General features: G+C 38.7%; 1 protein-coding gene across 4 annotated transcripts in view; it reads left to right on the forward strand.

The window, feature by feature from the left end:
* Positions 1-23,341, forward strand: part of CTDSPL2 (CTD small phosphatase like 2) — a 45,974-nt gene that overhangs the window by 19,499 nt on the left and 3,134 nt on the right. For 2 of the 4 annotated variants that reach the window (XM_072869512.1, XM_072869511.1), the window contains 11 exons: positions 1,419-1,539; positions 1,822-2,030; positions 5,964-6,102; positions 8,270-8,419; positions 8,909-9,124; positions 10,195-10,273; positions 10,552-10,663; positions 11,547-11,633; positions 20,146-20,208; positions 20,303-20,382; positions 22,716-22,842. In XM_072869512.1, coding sequence (XP_072725613.1) covers positions 1,839-2,030; positions 5,964-6,102; positions 8,270-8,419; positions 8,909-9,124; positions 10,195-10,273; positions 10,552-10,663; positions 11,547-11,633; positions 20,146-20,208; positions 20,303-20,382; positions 22,716-22,842 — 1,245 coding nt within the window. In that variant the 5' untranslated portion in view covers positions 1,419-1,539; positions 1,822-1,838. The remainder of the gene's footprint in view (positions 1-1,418; positions 1,540-1,821; positions 2,031-5,963; positions 6,103-8,269; positions 8,420-8,908; positions 9,125-10,194; positions 10,274-10,551; positions 10,664-11,546; positions 11,634-20,145; positions 20,209-20,302; positions 20,383-22,715; positions 22,843-23,341) is intronic. The other 2 variants (XM_072869513.1, XM_072869509.1) reach the window with 1 other exon arrangement.

The following is a 23,341-nucleotide window of genomic DNA, read 5'->3' on the forward strand; positions in this document are numbered from 1 at the left end:
CAGCAGTTTGTAAGAAAGAAAAGTCGAGATGCAAGTTCTGATAACAGGCATATTTATTTTACATCTTTGTATAAGAATGTTATTTTTATCTTTTTATTTTTCTAGTGGCAAGGAGTAGGAGCAGAAAATTGGATTAAAATCTTTAGGGATTTTTTTCATTATTTCTCTGCATTACTTTTTTCCACATACAGTAGCTTCTTTTAAACGAAATGCAAATGTTATTGCAAATATTAATAACAAAAGGATACTCTCATGGGCTCAAAGTTTTAATGCTTCTGTTACTAGAGGGTGCAAGATTACAAGGAACCAGTTTTTATAAATTTAGGCTACGGTTTCTGTTGTCTTTCCTTGAACCTCACACATCAGTTGGCTTTTGCTGTAGTTACTTCAGTCATTTAAGAATCTTGACTTGTCCTTTTCCCGTCTCTAAAGAGTTGTTGTATTAACTACTGATGGAAGATGCTGGCATGTATGTATGAAAAACGAAATCCCATGTTTGCTGCCAGTTACAACAAATATTATACGTAACAAAAATATTTCACTCTTGACAATACCAATTGAGAACTTTTTTTGCTAAGTCTTCTAAAAATAGTGTCAGTAGTTATGTTATTCTTCATTAGCTGGAACACCTTTCCTTTGAGATGGAGATTTATCTAACTGCGAACAAATGCAACTGTGAACAGGTTTTGGACTGGTTTTTGAAAAAATATTGTCGCAGTATTTCTATGTCTGTGAATCATGCCACCGTTGCCTTTTCCTAAACAAGATAGCTGTTGTGACATTACTTACATTTTAAATGTTATAGACTATTTATTCTATTTACTCAGCAATAAGATACATGCTAAATGAACTTCAGAAAAGCAGATACTGATTCCTGTTGTGATAAGCATATGCTTTTCTTCCTTAAAAAAAATGCTTTTTGTCATGACTTCAGCTAGGAAATGCGTATTACTTTCTTAGCAGTATTTCTGTGCATTACAACTCAGATTCCTTACTACTTCTTTTTTCTGCTCCTGATCCATAATATGCACAATCTTAAGCACATGAATAGTCCCATTCGAATCAACCCAAGTATGAGCTTCAGTCAACTGAAGAAGGCATATCCCTCAGTCCAGAAAAGCAGTTATACATAGGCACAAATTTGACTATACTAGCAGTCCAGTGTAAGGTTGGAGATAAATGGGACACATTCCCTGGAATGGCTTTTTACTCTGCTTTAATAAATATTGCCCTTGCATGAGTCCTCCTGTGCTCTAATCTTATTCCCAAATACAGTTGTATTGAAGATCAATCTTAGGTTCCTGTGTTAAGCTGCTATATCCTCACCCATACTGAATGCATAGTCTCATTTGTGATTTCTTCTTCTGTGAACATTTGACACCAATTTAGATTTATGCCTCATCTCAAATTTAATGTAGAGACTTAAAATGAAGTATTGTGAGGAACAGAGAGCTGGAAAGGACTGCCTAGGTCATTGAGTCTAGTCATTTGATGCTGAAGACACCAGGCACCATACAATCCTTTTCATCTTAAAAGCAGGTAGATTTTTGTTCCTACTACTCGGGTTGGAGGGTTATGCAAAAGCCTCATTGATCTAATGGTTAGATGTATCCATGGCCAGATGATATTCATTTATTCTTCTGCCAATGTTATGCTTTAACTTAAATAGCTCCTCTCTTTGATTTAAATCAAGCCATATATATGGATGTAAAAGCTCAGTGCATCAGAACGCTGTCAGTGTTATATAATTTTTTGAATTCACGATCTGAAGCTTAATACATTTCTTCAATGACTAAGTATTCTTGTTTTTTCCTTTTATAGCTTTACATGTGGTACACATGAAAATGAGGCTGAGAACGCGGAAAGCTTCTCAGCAATCGAATCAAATTCACACACAACGTGCTTTGAGGGCAAAGAGGAAACATTCGGAGGTGGAAGAGAGCTTACCTGTTGGCGGAGGAAAACCACAGAAAAATGAAACGGGCTTGTTGTCTTCAATCAAAAAGTTTATTAAAGGAAGCACACCCAAGGTACACCATCAGTGGGTTTCTTCTTTTATTTTTTTTAATTGGGTCATATTCAATTAAATTTGATTTAAAGCCATTCCTATTAAGAATAAACAAACATGTGTAGTGCGGTGGAAGCAAAATATTCTTGTAATGAATTGGAAGGCAAGAAGTACCTGTGATAGTTGTGTCAGGTAACAGATATATTTTTAAAAAAAGCAGACTTTCAAACCCTACAGGAGTCAATTGTAGGCGTATTTAAGACAATCCAATAAATCACAGAGTATATTACCTAGGTATTTCTTTGTTGACAACATTGAAAATGTTGACTAATAAATTCAGTAGATTTTTAATTCCTGTTTTAAGGATTCCTTGAATTGGGGAATTACCAGTACTGGCAACTAAGAAAAGCAAGTCTGTAAGCATAAATTTGCTGAATATTTTTAGCATTTTTATTCAAAATTGTTTAGGAGTCCATCAGTCAATAAAGGTCAAACCTCACACATTCAACTATCATGAAACTGATACGACTCCTCAGTGTATTACTGCAGTGAACACTGCCCCGCTGAGTGCATCAAATTCAAACATTGTCAGGGCTAAACCACGAAATCCCGTCCGTCTTGATCCAGACAGAAATCTGAACTTTACTAATCTCCACATGTTGAAACCTGTTGCGTGTATGTTTTGAGGGTGAATTTTTTATATATATATTACTTTGATAGGCTGAATGTAACCTTGCAATTTCTTCAAAAACCTGTGGGTTTTTTCTGTAAAGGGATGCCAGTTAAAAAAAAACCAAACTTCATTCAGTCCCAGCAGTCCAGATACTGATATTATGTAGCTGTAAATTTTAAAGAGTAGCCAAGAAGTCATAACTAAATTAAAATGTATCCCAGATTAACTACACGATAAATAAAAATATGATATAAATTCAGACGTATTTTCTGGGTTTTGAACTAAATGTTGAAACAAGAATTTTGTAACAAGCTGAAGTTGAAATAATTTTAATTAAAGTAACAGTATATTCTTAAATTTTCAAAAATATCGCGAAATTTAGTATTTCATGGCATGTGTTAATTACTTATCATAGAAACATTGGGGTACCGACAAAGAAATGTTTCAGTAAAAATAAGTAGTTAAATCTGCTTACATTTTGTTTTTTGTTAAACTGGGACAGTTAATCTATTTTACATTCAGCGCCCACATTGTAGCTCAGTAGTGCAACATTTTGGCTGCAAAACCACTGCAACAGAACGCTGAAATCTAAGCAAAACATTTTACATGGGAGTTTTAAGATAAGGGAAATATGTCTGGGTTTCCTTTCGTTTGTCTCTTTAAGGTTTTGTTAACTTTCTCTCTTCCCCTCTCCTCTTCCTCTCCCAAATCTTTGGATTACATTTCATTCTTTTTTTTCTCGACAGGTTGTTTAATATAAAATGTCCACATTTTTCTCCTGTTTCCTTTCATGTCCTCTCCTGTGCCTGTAGCAGGACTTGGAGTGGTTCCAGTGGCATTAGCATGGCATGATATTGATACTGCCGGGCTATCTTCCAAAGCGCTAATGACTTAACAAAGTAGTCTTGTGGCTGCCATGGAAACGTTATGACTCTTTGAGACAGTGTATGTGTACAACTTGCATAGCTGTTCGTTTATGGGTATGCTAAAATCTGAATCACCACTGAGGTTGTATGGATTTATGGTAATAAATGTCTTTGTAACAAGTATATCTTGACAATTTTGATCACAGTCATAGGTCATTTATCTGGTATTGTAAAGATGTCTTCTTAGAAATAATCCTTAAACAAACAAAACCTTATAGCTATTTAGTTAGAGAAACCAGAGACTAAAATGTGGCTCTTCGAATGTGGATGGTGACAGGTCTGATCTTGAGGCCTTCGGCTAGCTTATGGACCCCATGCAAGTCAGCAATAGTATGGAGTGCGCAGTAGTATTTGTCATTTACAAAATGAGAAATCTGATATACCAGAAAAACTGATACACGTATGTGTACAGGAAGTACTATTAACATTTTGAAATGTTAACATTGGAAATGTTGTAGAACTTGCTGTTGCAAGTCCCTCTAAACTTGTTCGATTTGGGGCGTCCTAGTGCTGTCAGAAATTGCATTGACTTTGAATGCGTTGTCATGACTTCCAGCTCAGCTTAGGCCATTTCTTAATATACGTACATGGTTTCTGAAAACAACCGAAAAGAAACAAAATGTTTATGTTGGTGTGACATTGCCATGTTCCTTATGGCACACTTATTGATAATAATAGGTTATATTGAATTGAATAGATCATCGAATTCAAATAGATTGTTATATAAATACATATAATAGGTATATTTAATTCTAGATCTGCACAATAAAATTTTCAGTGTATTGGTTTATACAACACAGTAGCACAATAACATTATATTTAATTTCACCTTTTGAATTCTATGAACTAGTACAACATGGGCACAGCAGTGTGAGCTTTCCCACCACGTCACGGTAGCTCCTCTTCTGGAGGATGAGAGGGCTCTCCAGGTTTAGTGAATTCTTTATGCCTTTGCTGATACCATGTGTCCCTGTGTCCACTGTAGTTTTTGTAATGTTTCTACACTTGTTTTCCATAAAGCAGAATAAGAGCACAACTCATTTCATGAATGCCAATGGATAGCTTTTAGAAGTTAATTAATTTCTCTCATTTTTTCCCCCGTGTTGAACATTTGAGCAAATGACCTAGAAGATGAGATGCCTTACTGTTCTTTTATCAGTTCAGTGAGCCATCCGTTTTCTCTCATTATATGGATTTATGATATATATAATGTTATTAATTCTAAGTGGTAGTAATTAGATTGTTCTCACCAAGGTTGTTGGTCAAGGATATTGCCCGTAGGAAGCTTTTGGGATCAGTGGTGTTCGCTTGTCTTCTGATATGGATGTCGATACATTTCCATGTTTGTTAGTATTTCTTTTAGCTACTGTACTGTTAGCATGGGCTTTAGATTAATTTTTCTAAAAGGTCTATTTACTTTTTTTTGGAGCACGCAAACCGTTTTTCTCTTTTCTTTTTAAAGATGTGAAACTGCTGCTCCAGAAAGGTAATACTGTAATTCTAAAACTGAAATTTTAATTAACTTTGGTCTGTGGCCTTATTATTTATTTTGATATTGAATTCAATTTATTTTGCATTGTCTCACACCTTACATTTCAGTGTACTCTATATGGTCATGCTTTAGATTTCAGATTGCCATTTTATTAAGTTGTAATAGGTGCTTTGGGGAAAAAGGGGAAGAAACCTGTCTCAAACGTGTGTGCCTACACGTACACTCATGCACAGAAGATACGCAAAAATGTTTGGTTCTATATCATTCATGTAAGCCACAGGGAAGAGCAGTCATTTACTTACGGGTAAGAAGAATCATTGGGTGGTAGCCCTTGCTTACAACATTTTTACCAGCTAAGTTTTGCCAGGTGCTATCTAATATGGATTGAATAGCAGCAAGTGACATACTTGTATACAATTCAGCAAGCCACTTGATGTAGGGAGCGTGGTGGAGAATTTCATATTGGATATTGTTGTGCAGTTTACTTCCTGTATATTTAACGGGCAGAGAAGTCAAGTTTCAGCTAATTTTAGTTGCCTTGTCTCTACATTTTCCCAACTCCATAGCACTTAAATATTTATAAATTGGCTCTCCAGTGAAATAGTACTTAAAGACAGTTTTTCTACTACAGAAGTTCCAAGTACAGTTTTCTTTCCCAATACTTTGCTATTTACCTTGAGTTGTGTCAGTTTAAAAGAGTTTAAAATTCCAGCTGTCCAGATACTTGTTGCATATTCTGGAAGTGGAACAATAAATGGATCTTTTGTGAAACTTTCTCTAACAGCTAACATTTTCTGGTAGCATTCAGTGGAGAAAAGAGGCACTACTCAGTATGTTTCTTTTTCCCCCCTTTTCTATTTTAAGGAAGAAAGAGAAAATCCTGCAAAAAGAAGTAGAATTGAACGGGATATAGATAACAACTTGATTACATCCACACCTCAAACAGGAGAAAAGCCTAGTAAACAGATCTCTCGAGTACGACGGAAAAGTCAAATGAATGGAGGTTTGTAAATATTCTAATCATATGTTGCTGCAGTTGCATGGTGATTCAGTCATCTTACAGCTGTTAACTAACACAGAACATTTCTTCAGTGGTGGAGGTTATTAAGGGTTTTGTGATTGACTTCAGTGAGAGCAAGGCTGAGCTAATAGCAGCAAAATAAGATTTCTGAGACTGTAAGCAACAGTTACATCACTTCTCAGACACATCCATTGTATCTTTGTAAGAACAATTTGGGTATGTGATCATGACCAGCTATTTTAGAACTAATTTAACTTTTTTAAAAAAAATTATTGTTCTAAAAAGCCAGTGATAATTATTTGATTTAGCTCTTGTCCCATTTTCTCACAAAAAAAGTGAAATATGGCTTCCCAACTCGTGACCTTTGTGGAAGTAACCAGGGGTCCTTAGATATTGAAAGCACTTGTCAAACACATAGATAGGTTTCTGTCATAGAATCATAGGAAAATTTAGATCAGAAGGAACTTCTAAAGGTCATCTGGGCCAGTCCCCCTGCTCCCCTCACAGCAGTGTTGATCCAGCTTGAAGTGAGATCTGGCTTTGGAGTTAGGTCAGGCTGCCCAGAGCCTTGTCCAGTCAAGTTTTGAATATCTCTACGCATGGAGATTCCACAACCCTGTTCCCTGTGAAAATTGTTTCTTTTTTAATATCTCTAATAATGACATGATAAAATGCTCAATGCCATTTAAAGTAGCAGCTGTGGTTCCAAATCTGACTTTAAAAAAACATTTTTTAGACTTCTTTTCTAAGGAAACAAGACTGAATGTGATTGTGCTGCCTGTCAGCGTTCCTTCATTCTCCATTCCCCCAGTAACTTGGGAATCCATTGTCTGGTTTCTGCCAAGTCTGTCAGCAAGGCAGAGGTCTCAGAGATTTCATAGTCCAACGAGGTTTGCAAAAGTCGGCAGCTAAGTAGAGGATAGAGCTCCAAATGAGTTACTTCAGTGATGGAAAGGTTACAGTGTGAGAGAATTTCCTGTTTGGTTGTTGTCACTTGTCTGTGTAACACGGGTTTAGGAGAAACCCCATTTTCCCGTACTTGCTACTGTTAGTTAAGGGGTTTTGCCTCCTGGAGAGAGAGTGGATATGCACTCACTTACAGCGTGATGCACCCAGGCAGTGCTCAAAGATGAAGGAGAAACGGTTGACTTCATATATGGACTGTGTTCTGAGATATGCACATAGAGCACACGGAGCCCATGTTGCTGTTGCAGCGATACGATGTTCTTAGTTCAAATACTGCCTATTAGTGAAGGCACTGAGTTGCAGCTGGCCCACCCTACATTTGATATAGAAACGATGGGAAGTGTGAAGGACTTGTGCAGCTCCATCAGGCTCCGCTGACAAAAAGGTTCTCAGCTCATGTGCACAAAATACATTTGCTTACTTCCATATGGGCAGACGTCTCAAAGACTTGTTACTGTGAAGTAAATAACTTCTCTCTCATTTCAGTCTCAGAGCTGTGTCTTGGATCGCAGCCATGAGATGGCAATTTTTAGTTCTAGGATGTACTTTACTGTACATGCACATTTATAAAAAACCTTAATGGTTACGTGTTATGTTTTGTAATGTGAAGATTTATTTAATTCTATGTCCTTTGTTATCTGTGATAACAACTAAAAATGATTTTACTTCACAACTGTATTTATGCACATGTGTGTGTGTATATATGTTGAGAATAATAAATTATGGACTTGATCTTGTGAAGTTTGGAGGTTCAGCCATTGGAGTTCCACTGACACTTTCTCTTGTTTCCATCTAGTGGAGTCCCACTGATACTGACATCTATTTGTTGGGAAAGGTGCGCAGCATCTGAAAGTCTGTCTTCCATCATCAAGCCCATTTAAAGGATTTAAACTTCTGTTGTTTGTTAATCTATAGCATACTTTACATAAACAATGAGGGCTTCCTAATTTGTAGTGTAAAACTTAAGATGGTGTTGAAAATTGGCATTTTGTTTTTATGTTGATTCTAAATTGCTAGCTTCCCCCCCCCCCCCATTAAATACTTAGGCTAATTTTTTGGTCGACCAAGTTGAACTGTGAGCAAGAGGGATCTTTCCTATAGTGCAAATAATAACAATAAAAGAGAGGATGTAACTGTGAAAAACAGAAGCATGGTATTATACTTCACCACTTTTCTTTTACAGAAGCTGGGAGTTACGAAATGACTAACCAACATGTAAAGCAAAATGGAAAATTAGAAGATAATCCTGCCACTGGCAGTCCCCCACGAACTACATTACTGGGAACCATATTTTCTCCTGTTTTCAATTTTTTTTCACCAGCAAATAAAAATGGTGAGTACTATTTAAAAAGCCAATACTGTGAAAGCTAAGAATGATAGATTTTTTTTTTTAAGAAAAAGCTGATTTGAGTGGCAGTACACTTTTCATTCTGATTTACAGACCAAGAGTTACTATTGCCAGATAAAGGGCTCCTTAATTCTTAGAAGGGTTGATCATTAATAAAAGAAGCAATAGGTTTATATGCATTAGAACATTTCTTTCATAGGTGTAAGTATCTAGCAGTGTACCTTTTTTTTTTTTTTTTTTAAAAAAAAGAAGAAAGTAAGAAAAAACCCCGGGGTATGAAGTTCCTTGTCCCAAACATAAAAGGCATTTGTCATGGTCTTAATTTTGGTTCTTATTTTTGTAACGTGAAGCAAGTGCAACTATCTTCAGTTACTCTGAAACTCTTTTTTGTGTGGTTAATAATGACCATCAGTATTCTGATAGGTAACTCAGCTTAAAGATAATGACTGTGAGTGTACTGAAATCTCAATTCAGGAACATCAGGATCAGATTCTCCAGGACAAGCTGTTGAAGCTGAAGAAATAGTCAAACAGCTTGACATGGAACAGGTAGATGAGATTACTACAAGTACTACAACATCAACCAACGGAGCAGCATATACTAGCCAAGCCGTGCAGGTCAGATCCACTGTCAACAATGGTTTAGGAGAAGTGGAGGAAACAAATGACCGTGACCTGCCACCACTTACAGGTAAGAAATGTGTGCTTGCCGTGGACTCAAGTATTGAAGCTGTATATAGTTTGTACTCTTAGGGAAATCCTAGCACCTGCATTCTGTATAAATTAATATCTCGCAATTGCTTAGGGCATGGAAACAATATTAGTATTGATTTTTACGTTTAATAGACAACTCCCTTTTACGCATTAAAGATACAGTTTTGGCAAGTCTCATTTGTTCCTGGTATAACTCAGTTGACCTCATAACATTTCTTCAAATGAAAACAAAGATTCCAGAAGAAAGGCATTTTTATTAATATTGAACACCCCCCCATTAAAAATGCACACCCTAGACTTGCTGATCACGAAAGAGAAATTTGCAACACTTTGATATATTAGAACAACATGGTGAAGTGAATGAGAAACGTATAGATCCTACATTAATTTTCCACATTTTCTTCAAAAGACTCATCATACGTCTTCTTTGACAAAAATTGTATCCATAAAATTCAGCTTCTCCTCTTTGTGGATGGCTGGCATCAAATTCTTAACAGTTATCTAAATCTTCCCTAGACCCTCAAAACACGCTGGTAATTGAGTAGTCCTGAGGCTTTTGAGGACTCCTTTCAAGGCAGTAAATTCACCCTCTGAGTAGAGGGGCTGACGTGGGATCCACAGGTCCAACCCAGACCTTCGGATCTGGTCTGTTGCCTTGTTGCAGCCGTGAGGTGGGAGTGAGCTACAGCCTGGCAGAGTTGTTCCTGCTTCTTAGGCTGGAATGTGCCTCCAGGTAGTTCACATCATCAGAGGTTGTGCGGATGCCTTGCTGTGTCAGGCGGGCGCTGCCAGTTTGGCCAGGTCATGGAGTTCTGGAGCATGAGGTGACATCGAGCTCTCGGGCAGCTTCCTGAGGAGCTGTGCATGCTGTTGCAGAGGGGACGTGGGGACTGAGGGGGTAGGGCTGAAGGGAGAGTTCTTTCACTGTTGTCTGAGGCACTCGTGTATCAAGTGCAAATTTTAACTTTTAAAAACTGCACTAATAAGACTAGCTCTTGTGGTTTTTTGTTTTATTTTTTTATTTTGGTCATTTTCGTTGAATTTTAGCACCAGTATCTCCAGATAGTGGCTACTCATCAGCTCATGCAGAAGCCACCTATGAAGAAGACTGGGAAGTCTTTGATCCGTAAGTGCTAATGTTGGTACTGAAAATATTAAATTGATAATTTTGGGTACTGGATTAAGACAGGGGTTTTTTTAGCTGGAACATTTTTATATTATGGTAATGATTTCCAAAAGCTCTTAACTTAAAAAAATAAGTGTATATTGATGTGGGGTTTTTTTCAATTTAAAATACTTATTTCTTGTGCAGCCTTAAATATTCAAAATACTAAGTTGGGCTACATTTAGCTATGGTTAAATAATGTATATACATTCCTACAGCAAAATCTGTATTCTTTTCAGATATTATTTCATCAAACATGTTCCGCCACTAACAGAAGAACAACTTAACAGGAAGCCAGCTCTTCCACTGAAAACAAGAAGCACACCAGAATTCTCATTAGTTCTAGACTTGGTAAATACCTTTATAAACACATACCAAAAGCAGGGGGTATGTAGCAGTTCATTTATTTTGTTTGTTGCTGAAATGCGTAATGTTTGCTTTAAACAAAAAGGCCTTGTTGAATGTTACACAATTTTTAGTATTTTTAGTGATAGTCTGCATTAATAAAAAATTAATAGCAGCAAGAATAGAATGCTTGCTGTATTTGTTGAATACTTAACATCCTGTTCAAAAAAACAGCATTACAATTTTTATTGTCTCAAACAAAGAGTTATCTGTCCACATACAGCTTTCCTAAATTCAGCGTGGAAAAAAATGAGATGTAATAAACAGGAAAATTCAGCTTCATACGACTTGCATCAAGATTAGTCAAGAATGAATCTTTTAATTCTTAGAACATTCTTATTCTTAGAGGGCACAAATCTACTTTTTACATATTCATAGCAAATATATTTGTCTTTATAATAATCTCTTTTAGTCTCTCTGTTTTGAAAGTTGTTTCAGCCCCTGTTAATGATGTCAGGAACATTATTTTGTCATGAACAGTATCGGTTGGCATGTCCTCTAGTGGTCATATGAATGGATAGATTATTCAAACTGACAGATGCAGATTTGAACTGAATGACAGGATAGCCTACAAAATTAAAATATCTTTGTATAATTATGCCCCTAGCACACAATTCCAAGTGATTTTTTTCAAAAACTGCAAGAATAATGAAATGAATAATTCAAAGAATTCTTCTTCAATCTTGACGGCAGTTGCACAAAAATACATTTTCCAGACTAAATAAACCTACCTTAAAATGAGCATAAAAATCTAGAAAACTACTTCTATTTTCAACATTCTTTTCACAGTCTTTTCTTTCTTTTATACCATCTTTTATTTTTTTAATAGGATGAAACATTAGTGCACTGTAGTCTAAATGAATTAGAAGATGCTGCACTGACTTTTCCAGTTCTTTTTCAAGATGTCATTTACCAGGTAATTAGCGTGCATAGAAAAATATATACCTTTTGATTTTGTTTAACGTATGAATTCTTGCTGCGTGTATTTGTTATCATCTTGTTTAAAGAGAGGTAAGTAACTCTCTGGCATCGAACAACCGTCTGGGTTATAAACCGCAGGTGTCAAATTTTGCAAGGTGGATTATCCTGTATTAGAAGTACTGCGGAGCACTGTTTATTGCCGCCACAATGCGGTAATGTCGGTCGCTGCTTCCAGTTATGAACGTTCGTTGCTAAGAGAGCGTGAACGATCTTCGCAGCAGCAATCCTCAGCAGCAGCGTTTCTCCTTGCCGGCAGGTGGAGGCAGGAATGCTGAAATCTTAGCCAGTATCGTTTCCCAGGTACAGCTTCTCAGGACTGTTAACTTTCTTCCCTTGGTAGGGAAAACCAATCCACATTGCTCGATCGTTTCTTTCTATACAGAAGACATCTTCAGAGCCTGACATTAACTAGCTTCTGTCTCGGTCGTTAGTCTTGCTGTAGACTTTGCCAGTGCCAGTTCTACCTCTTTGCTCCCAGAGGGAGCCTGCTGGGTACTTAGAATGATTTTTGATTGTCTTGTGGAGACTGCTAGATGCAGGTTTTTGTTCTGCTTTAGGAGGCATTGTTAGTTGTGTGTGTTTTACATTGGCGTACCATAGAGGAACAAGCATGGGAAGGAGGAACTCTCTTCCAGCAACTACCAAAGATGCTGCACTGACCCAGGCTGTTGTTCTCAGGTCCTCTTGTGTGATGTACCTGGGAGTAGCAACAGCTTCCCCACCATGTAGTTCGCACGATATTGGACCCCACTGTAGTATCTTTGGAGAATGAGCCAGTCATCAGGCACCTTAAAAGGACACTTGTCCAGGTATTTTTCCTGATTTTAAATGTTTTTCTTCGCTGTTTCATATTAAAACCCTTGGATCTGAAAAGCTGAAATAATTTTTAAACATGGGTTTATCTTATCTCTTATTTGGTGACAGCCATGCAGTTTCCTCCAGGCTGAACTTGGAATGAGCCTTAGTTCTTTGGAGGTGCTTGACACTGCTAACAGAATCAGGAAGACTAAAGCTTCATTTTTTTTCCTTCCTTAAGAGATCTCAGTATGATTTGAGTATTTTCTGCCTATAACTGTGGTCCTAGTGGTTGTATGTTTATGCTGAGATCTAACTGGGATTTTGCCTTTAGGAAATTGAAGTCAATGGAAAGAGTAACTTACAATATTTCTAAAGCTTTATTTACCAGCATTGTACATGAGGCTGTATAGCCCTTGATACAGTACAGTTACTGTGTGGGTCCTGGATAAGTTTTCTCTTAGCTCTCTCTAGAGTCAGGCCTGGATTTGCCAAGGAACAATAGCTTCTTGCAGCCTTGAGAAAGGTGGCCGCTGTCTTTGAGCACACTCTCCTGATCACCATGTTCTGTTCTGCTGGCTTTACATCACACTAGGCACTGACAAAACAGTCACCTCTTACTAAGTAACAGGTAATACGACAGATATTTTAAGGATACAATTAAGTTCATGTTTAACTAGGGTATAATATGCAAAAAGACAAAGAATCTTCTCCTGTGATAAAAGTGGAAAAGTTGTTTGTTGGTATTTCACAGAATCACAGAACCGTTTAGGTTGGAAAAGACCTTAAGATCATCGAGTCCAACCGTAAACCTAACACTACCAAGCCCACCACTACACCGTGTCCCTGAGCACCTCATCCAAACGGCTTTTAAATACCTCCAGGGATGGTGACTCAACCGCTTCCCTGGGCAGCCTGTTCCAATGCTTGATAACCCTTTCAGTGAAGTAAAATTTCCTAATATCCAGTCTAAACCTGCCCTGGCACAACTTGAGGCCATTTCCTCTTGTCCTATCGCTTGTTACCTGGGAGAAGAGACCGACCCCACCTCTCTACACCCTCCTTTCAGGCAGTTGTAGAGAGCGATGAGGTCTCCCTGAGCCTCCTTTTCTCCAGGCTGAACAAGCCCAGGTCCCTCAGCCGCTCCCCATCAGCCTTGTGCTCCAGACCCTTCCCCAGCTCCGTTGCCCTTCTCTGGACACGCTCCAGCCCCTCAATGTCTCTCTTGTGGTGAGGGGCCCAAAACTGCACACAGGATTCAAGGTGCGGCCTCACCAGTGCCGAGCACAGGGGACGATCACTGCCCTAGTCCTGCTGGCCACACTATTCCTGATACAAGCCAGGATGCCATTGGCTTTCTTGGCTACCCGGGCACACTGCTGGCTCATATTCAGGCGGCTGTCGACCAACACCTCCAGGTCCTTTTCTGCCAGGCAGCTTTCCAGCCCCTCTTCCCCAAGCCTGTAGCGTTTCATGGGGTTGCTGTGGCCCAAGTGCAGGACCTTGCACTGAGCCTTGTTGAACCTCACACAACTGGCCTTGGCCCATGGATCCAGCCTGTCCAGGTCCCTCTGTAGAGCCTTCCTCCCCTCCAGCAGATCAACACTCCCGCACAACTTGGTGTCATCTGCAAACTGACTGAGGGTGCACTCGCTCCCTTCGTCCAGATCATTGATAAAGATATTAAACAGAACTGGCCCCAGCACAGAGCCCTGGGGAACACCGCTTGTGACCGGCCACCAACTGGAGTAAACTCCATTCACCACCACTCTTTGGGCCCGGCCATCCAGCCAGTTCTTTACCCAGCGAAGAGTACACCCGTCCAAGCCATGAGCAGCCAGTCTCTCCAGGAGAATGCTGTGGGAAACCGTGTTTCATACCCTCCTTAGCATTTTTAGTCAATGATTAGCTATTTATTAGCGTTTAAAATGTATTGTTTTGCTTATCAGTTTGACCATCACCTCTGGTATAGTCCTGTACTAATTTCACATCCCTATATTTCATTTTGAAAGTCATTTCAGCTGGCAACAGAGAAGCAGACACTAAGCTGTCTGAGCAAAGTAGAAGTCAGCAAGTTGCTATATATAAAGTATTGCATAATATAACCCACTGAAAACAATGCTAGATGTGAAAGAGACATTTCCAAAGATGATTTCCATTAGTATCAAAATATGTACCACTTCCATGTAGGTTTTCCAGAAATATTAGACAATTATCTATTATTTCTTAAGCAAGAGAACCTAGCTCAGTGCTCATTTTCCTACTGAATATCTTACCTTTCTCACATTAAGTCTGACTAATACTGCAAATGTGAGCCTGGGTTCATAGCATTTCAGTTTTCTTACCCACCTGAAGGCGTGAAGCCAGTGCTCCTGCAGTAATAGTGTGATGATAAACCAGGCGCTTCTCGAAAAGATGCTCCAGAACTGGCCGTTGCAGGATACTACAACAGTAAGCATTAGATTGACTTGGGTTCTAGAAGGTCTGTTATAAAATACAGCTAAACTCCATTGGCCCGTGAGTCAAGCACAAGTTTCACATCCAGGAGCTCAGCTCTGTTGTTGCTTGTCTCAGTGATTGTAAGTGATGGTCTGTTTTTAAAGAAAGGTTTCTAAAAATACGGGCTTGTTTGCTTGGAAGTTATTTGTCTTGCAGAAGAGAAGAACTATTTAATGTCTGAGTATAGACCAGTGTTCTGCAAACTTAAAAATTACCATGAGATTCCAGCACTGACATACAGGGTTTTTTAAACCTTCTGATGAGCCACTTACTGGTTTCTGTTTAAAAATTAAAAAAAAAAATCTGTGAAATGGGTACAGTTGGGCTTACTTACATCAGGCTTTTGAGACAATGAATTTGTTTGTGTTTTCTTGGTTGAAAAAATCTCTAAATTATTCCAGTGTTTAAGTTTTGGACTTAGTAAAAATACAATCTTTGCAGAACCGAGGTTTTCTTAAATACCGTATCTGTTAAGCGCTACCTCACATCTGACGGGAAAACAAAAACAAATGTTCAGCTCTTCACCTGGAGGCTTTAGACTTTGTACTCCTTGTATTACTTTACATAATGACATAAGCAGCTTATCTTATGAAGAAATTTATCTTTTTTTTTTTTCTTGGTAAAGAGGTTTTGTTTCTGTTGCTGGCTTTAAGTCCCAGACATGAGATCATCTCACCCTCTGTTCCCCTCAAAGGGTACCTTCCATGCATTAGCAGGCCGTAGTCAAAAGGCAGATGTTTTCACTCAGTTCTTCAGTTGAAATACATCTTTACTGATCTATCACAGAATAATTCCCTTTGATCTTCGTGATCCTTGAAAGATGTTCTGGAACTCCATAGGTCAGTTGTAGGTTATGGAATAGTGTTACATGTATTCCATCTTGCTGTCGCCAACGACGACTTAGATGTTTTACTTTGTTACTGCAGTGGAACGAGGCAAACAATGCTTGTGAATTCTGGCTCTCCCTTCTAATGAACTCTACTCTGTCTCTCAGAAAGAACAGAAGAGCCATCAAGCTTTGGATCTGAAAGCCAGGAAGCTTTAGCATATCTTGGGCAGCATCCGCAAAGAAATCTGGTCTTAGATTGGGAAGACGTAACTTTAGTTCAGTAGAACCTCTAGAATTGCACTTCTGCCCCTTGAAGAGCCACAGCCAGTTATGCTTCAGGTAGTTCTGTCTGGTTAGGAAATGGTCTTTGTCTTGAGTCACTTAAGACACGGTCCAGTCGGAAATGAGTTGGGCTTGTTTACCTGGCAAGTCCAGCCTGCTGCCAGGCCTGGAGCAAGAGCCAGCTCCGTGCATCGTGTGTGTCTCGTGCAGTCTGAACTAAGGCTGGCTGCACGTGCCATCTGTCCTTGCAGCAGACTGTGTCAAGGCTATTTCAGGGAAGGCCAGGAGCAGTCAGGTTAGCCTGGTATTGGTGCCTGGCGTGCCCCAAGGTCAGGTGGGGCACGTGGACACAGTTGGGCCAGGCAGGAGGTCTCGCCATGCTGCAGAGTGCTCGTCTTGGAAGTGCAGTGGGTAAGTGCAGCTTCACATGGGCAAGTTAACTAACCTGTCTCTGGTTTTCACCTTGTAAAATGATGGTAAAATCATCAGGTATAGAGATACGGTACAGGTGTATTGAAATTCATTATTGTAACTTCAGAGATTTGGATGCCAAGTGTCTTTTGTTGGGGCTTTTTAACGCATGAAAGGAATAATGTTTCCTTCCAATTCCTCCTTTGAAGAATGGAAGTCCTGTGTATTTTGACCAAGGAAGACATTGACTGACAATTTTGGTTTTGCACGTTTAGATTTTGTTGTCACTGAAATAATGGGATGTGATGATCACTTTGGGGGGAAAAAAACCAACAAACAAAAAAACCCCACCAAAAATCTTTGAGGGGGCTTTTCATGTGTGTCATGCATTTATGAGTGTAAGTCACTTGGAAGTAGATTGTATCATCTAACTCTGTTGACAAACTTTCAGACATTAAAAATGGTGAAAATTATTATTAGACTTCTGTCTATATTTTCAAAAATTATCTTTCACATTAGATCTGCTCATCAGAGTAGATTCTACTCTGGTTTTTGTTCTACTTTGGTTACTTAACTCTTCTCCTTTGGTTACTCAGAGTTCTGTGTCAGCTCGTCGTAGCTGGGTGTGATGATGTGGTTGCCTTATGTTGTGCCAGAGTGTCACAACCCAGTAAGAGCAGCCCAGTGAATCTGCCATCGATGTCACTGTTAAATTAGATGTGTGTGTATAAGCTGTGATTAGAAAGACATATTCTACAAAGAAATTATTTTCTCTGGATTTCTTGTTTGCATTCACATGTGAACTTCTCAGAGAAAGATGGATATTAAGATAGATATTAAGATAGATACACACTTAACAGCTGCCTGGCAGTAATCTAAAATAGAACACATCACAAAGATGCTGCAATTATCCACAGGCTGAACAAACTAAAAAATAAACCACACGTGAGGAACCCAAGCAGCCATAACTGTTCTCTGATCTAATTGAATGATTTTTAAAATTATTTTAACTGGCCATTGTGACCAATGTAATTAAATCCAGATTTAAAAGGAACAATACATTATATAGAAAATATTTTTATTTATAACAGTGGCCATTGAAATATCAACAGATACTTTAGCTTACTGCTTTGGTTGCCAGGGGAGTTTGTAGGAGAGATGTTGAAGAGACTGTTTCTGAAATGACATCTGTGTTTCTTCCGTAACAGAGAATAGGCTTGTTAATTTGAAATCAAGCTCTTGAAGAAACCTTAGAACCGAGTATCATCTCTTTACCTACCATTATTAGCAACTGTTATCTCGTATGCAGTGAAAACATTAATATCCTTTCTGTGACTTACTTTTTAGTTTTCGCTCAGGAAAAATGACACGAACAGAATAATCCTTTTGGCATTTGCAAAGAAAAACTTACCTTCCCTTCAGCTCTGGGTTACAACTAGGGAGGTTGCTGGCTGCATTATATGCTTGCTAGGTACAGAGCAAACGTTCAGAATGAACAATTTGCACTGAATTTACAATCACAGACAACTGGAATGTTATTTAGCGTCTGGTCACCTGGAGACTCTGAGTTAATTCATTACATTTGTTCTTGTGGCAAGGTAAACACGTCATCTAGTCTTTGAGCAAAATTTCACTACCTTATTATGGCAAGATGAGGCATCATTTTCACAAAGGTTTTAGTGCCGTCGGGAGATGTAGCGTGAAGACACGCTTGCTGACTGGGTGTTTAGGAAGTTGGCTTTCCAGTAGTTATCTTGGCTAAGTGCAGCCCAGAAACCTGTCAAGCATGGGCTGCAGTCTCTCCAAACCGTTCTTGATAGCCGATTTGAGGGATACTTTTTCACTGCCTCCAAACGTGGGTTTGCCAGAATGAGAAGGGAAGTAGACATTGTCTGCATAGGCAACGAGTGTCTCTTCATGTGCTAGAAGTAGAGATCCTGTTACCAGGTGTGATAGGACTGTCTGCTTTTGATGATTGCTCCTAGTGTAGAAAAAGAATGAAAACTTAATGTTCCTGTAGTAACTGGTCACTCTGCAAACTTAAGTCCGAACTTTAGATGCTTTAAGAAAGAAACAAATAAAAGCTGTACCAAATTTTAAGCTAAATGATGAAATTCACATTGGTTTAGAAATATGTGCTTCCTTTAAAGGACTATGATCTATTGCAGCATGTGCTAACAATATGAAATTTTGTATTCACTTAAACTGTTCCCCTTTTCTTCCCCTCTGGTCACTTGGTTGTGTCTGCATATGAATTTGATACAATTCGGTTCAAGTAATACAAATCCTTTGTGCAGGATTACTGTGATTTGAAGGTAAATTTAAGGCTATTCCTAACTGGCTGTTAAAAAATCGATAAAGCTGAAACTACCTTGGTTGAAATCAAAAAAAGTTCAGTACAATCCCTTCTCTTTCTGGATATTTTAGTAACTTTTGCCTCAAAACCCTAATTCCACATGTGGGCAATCTTTGAACCCAAAAGAAAGATAAGCAGAGCATAAGGCCATCATTTTCACCACTTAGCATGTGTCATCAGCTGTTGGTTTAGGTCAAGTCCAGATCTGTGCCAAACACCACGCCAGGCCATCATTCAAATATGAATTTGAATGTTGTACCACGGGAGTAGAATAGTGCTTGGTATGTGCCCTCACGTCTGCCGTGGTGTTGGGCCCTTGCCCTGAAGCTGCAGATTTATATAGATGCCTCTCTGTGAGCCCAAGCCTTGTGATTTGAATCATAGAACCACTAAGGGTGGAAAAGACCTTTAAGATCATCTAGTCCAACCATCAACCCAACACCGCCATGCCTACTAAACCATGTCCCAAAGTGCCACGTCTATGCATTTTTTTAACTCCTCTGGGGATGGGGACTCCACCACCTCTCTGGGCAGCTTGTTCCAATGCTTGACCACCCTTTCAGTAAAGAAATTGTTCCTAATATCCAATCTAAACCTCCCCTGGTGCAACTTGAGGCCATTTCCTCTTGTCCTATTGCTAGTTGAGTTAAATCAGAGAGATGCAGACATCTCCTAACATGGTATCTCTTCTCGTGAGACTACAATTTTGTACAGAGAATAATGTATGTATGTGTGCATACATTCTGTGCCAGTGGAATTTGAATTTATGGAAATTTGGAAAAAGCTGAAGCCTGTTTTTTTGGGTTTTTTTTAGTCAGTTCTGACACCCCCATATTCAATGTGTAATTCTTAGTGGAAGAAGGTTATGAAGATTATTTAGTGTATGTGCTGGCACACATTACCTAGTAATTGAACTGATGCTGTCCATCTGGTGAAAACTGATTCAAAGTGTTTAGTCAAAGCAACCAGTTTCATTTTTTCTTTAGAGATTGTCCAGCTTTTATATTTTGATGGAAATTATTTCTAATTCCATCCAGTTTTCCAGTAAAATTGTTAAGCCTAATTTTCCCATCTTATGCTTTCACTTACAGCTGCTTAGGCTGCAAGCTAATTGAATATTGTTTTAATTCAGCAGTTATTCTGTAGGAAGTTAATATTTGCTGTTTACTTTATTCATAATGCTTATTTTGACCTAATCTTTACAAACTGATGCTTAGTAGTGCAGGTGATAGCTGAAGTATTCTGAATCTTTAATAAAGTCCATCTCTGCTTCAGGTTTATGTCCGGTTAAGGCCATTCTTCCGAGAATTCCTGGAACGTATGTCTCAGATTTATGAGGTAAAAACAATTAGAATTACCTTTGAATTTCACTTTTAAATCATATGCACATACTTATATCTAAAATAATTATTTTTTCCCCTTTAATCCCTAGATCATTCTTTTTACTGCTTCTAAGAAGGTGTATGCTGACAAGTTATTGAACATACTAGACCCTAAAAAGCAACTGGTCAGGTAAAAGTAAAAAACTGTGATACTTGTTGTAAGCAAATGAACTGCTATTGCCTAACAAACGTGATGAAGACAGTGATTGTGACATGTTTGCTGTTGCAGTGTGTCTCACTAAAGTGACTCCTTGTGGTTCTGTCTGGTCTAAGAGTGAGAGAAAAATGAAATGATGTGATTGACTTACTGCCCTGGTGATGAGAGAAACCCAGGCAGCTTTACATTGCCCTCCGTGGCCAAAACCCGCACCCATTCGTGCTCTGTAGCGTGGCAGGCTCGCTCACAGAAAATCACCTCTTGGGTATCAAAAATGTGATTGAGCTGCTTGGGAATGCTCATTACGAAAAAAGAAAATGAACTGAGTACTAAATTACTTTTAAACTATTCAAACGATGTATTATTTATAAATTATGAATTGTGTAGTTATCTTTACAGTCGGCATGTTTTTATTTCTTATTCAATCACAAAATAATTTGTGGGGTTTGTATTAGAGTTGGTTTGGTTTTTCATTTCTCTTCTTAATACTGAGCTTTGTTTGGAAGTGATTGGCACTTCTCAAGAACCGTCCCTTAAGGCATAAAGAAATTCTGCCGGATGAGATTCTTTCTGTTATTCTCATCTGGAAGGTGGACTGTTACGTGGGACAGTTGAAACCAAAGAGGGGTCTTCTCAGGGATTCACCCTACATAGGGTGTCCCAAGTGAGGGAAGTAAACGACTCTACTTGGTTGTAGTCAGAACTGCGGGAGGTCTGTACCCGGGACGTCATTGGCAAAGCACTTCTCTGCATCGTTTTATTGTAATATTCTTCAGTGAAAACTTGATTTGGTTTCCACGCGTAATAAAATGACCATTTGGACTGAGACAGTGGTTGCATCCATTGTTTTCACTTGGTAGTTTAGGCACATCATAACTCATTTTCCTTAAGAACGCAAAGATAAACTGTTCGCTAGTTTTCATCCGGGAACAGTCATCTTATTGCTTGTTTTTATGTGGCACACGCAACAGAATCCTGGCTTGGTTTTGGTAGACTTACTTGCCGCTGTGTTTTGAATGGGCAAACAAAACTAGACTTTCAAAGACTTTCAGTCATTGGAATAATCTGAGCCTAGCTGAACCACACAGCCAAACGCAGCACTAGAGAAACTGAGGCTAAGCATGCATCCATAGCGTTAAAAATCTTCTCCAAGAACCTAATACGTATGATTCAGGACTGCAGTTTTAACTGTGCCAGGACTAGGGAAAAGATAGTAAAATATACAGCCAAACAGAATTCTAAGAATTTGCAGAAAGATTCATGTGATGCATGAATTTAGTTGTGATTCACGTGCCGCTGAAAAGCTGACATCAAGGCATGATTAGTTTTGACATTAGCCTAAAGGTAGACTTGTCAGGCACTCCACACGTGTGACTCAGAACCTATATATAAATTCATTCGCTGCCGAGGCATCAGCTTATTTTCCTCCATAGCAACATTAGGAGCTCAACCCCTTTATGAAATTAAGCACACTATGTACAGCTTCTAAAAAACTTCATTTAAAAATATAAGCAGCCTTAAAGAAACTGCATTGTAATACGGCTGTGTAAAACTCAAACTCTGTCTAGTTTACAATTTATTTTTAAATTACAATTACGTTGATATTCCATGAAATTTCAAGTTTTATTCCTGGCATTTTTTTTAATCTGAGTCCTTTTAGTCTATCCATCCATTTACTATGTATTTCTTCTGTAATAAATTAAAAGGGAGCAGACTAATTGGAAAGGAAGAAGTTGATGGAATGTTCTGGCCTCGAGGCTTTTTTCAAGCCTTAATAACTGAAATAGGTTAATTGCGCACAGAGGTAACATAACAAAGGAAGCGTTTCTTCTGCTACGTTGTGTTCCAGCATGCGGTGGCACAGGGAGGCCGTCTGCCCTCGCGGCTGGGACACAATAAAGGGATAACGGCCCAACACATCGGTTCCTGTGCAGAGCTCATCTCTGATGCTGGGGCCTTGCAAAATCATTTGAGAATTTGGGGTCCCTTTGTCCAGCCATCTGCAAAAATGGTGAGAAAGCACGACCCTCGTGACAAATACTTGTCACATCTGAGTTCAGCTTTTCTGTTTAAATACAAACAACCACTGCAGAACTAGGTTAGTATAAAATCACCTTAACTAGTAATTTTACCAGTAAAAAGCTCAAAAGCGAATGGAAAAAATGGGAAGAATTATTTAAAAGGAGCTAAGTAGATCGGAAGAGAAAAACACTGGATAACACTTAGCAAAGTTCACTCTTCTTTTCCCCTCTGCAATGCAGATGTTGTAATTTGTCTCATTAATTAGTATTTTACTTTAATCACAGGCATCGACTTTTCCGTGAGCATTGTGTTTGTGTACAAGGAAATTACATAAAGGATTTAAACATTCTTGGTAGAGATCTTTCGAAAACGATCATAATTGACAATTCACCGCAAGCCTTTGCTTATCAGGTAAGGATGCTGCTGGCAGCAAACTTGTCAGGTGTGGCAAAAACCCTTCTGAAGGCAGACAGTGAAACGCTACATTTTGATTTACCTTCTTATTTAAGTGTTGTGCTTAAGTTTGGATTTAAGTTTACAAAACAAACTAAGGAATCGCTTGGGTTCGCTGGCTTTTCTCTTGTCTCTGTGAAGAGCTGATCAAGCGCACACTAAGTGACTGCTTAGAGGAACAGACTATATAACCAGTCAGTTCTATTTCTCATCCAGCTTTTCTAAAGAAACCACCCGTCTGCTAAGTCTGCTGCTTGGACTCTGTTGTGGATTTAGTTTGTTAATGCTGGTGAAATGATTAAGAACAAATCACTGGTTGAAATGACCCACAGCTGTGAAAACTGCTTACGCTTCCATGCTATGAAGTTATACCCTGTGATTTAGATTTTCCCAGAAGCGTGGTATGTAACTATTCCAGTTGGTCCATTCTATAGATCCAGGAGTGCAGAGCGTGATC

The sequence above is a fragment of the Ciconia boyciana genome, chromosome 8, assembly GCF_034638445.1.
Source record: "Ciconia boyciana chromosome 8, ASM3463844v1, whole genome shotgun sequence".
Classification (NCBI taxonomy): Eukaryota; Metazoa; Chordata; class Aves; order Ciconiiformes; family Ciconiidae; genus Ciconia; species Ciconia boyciana.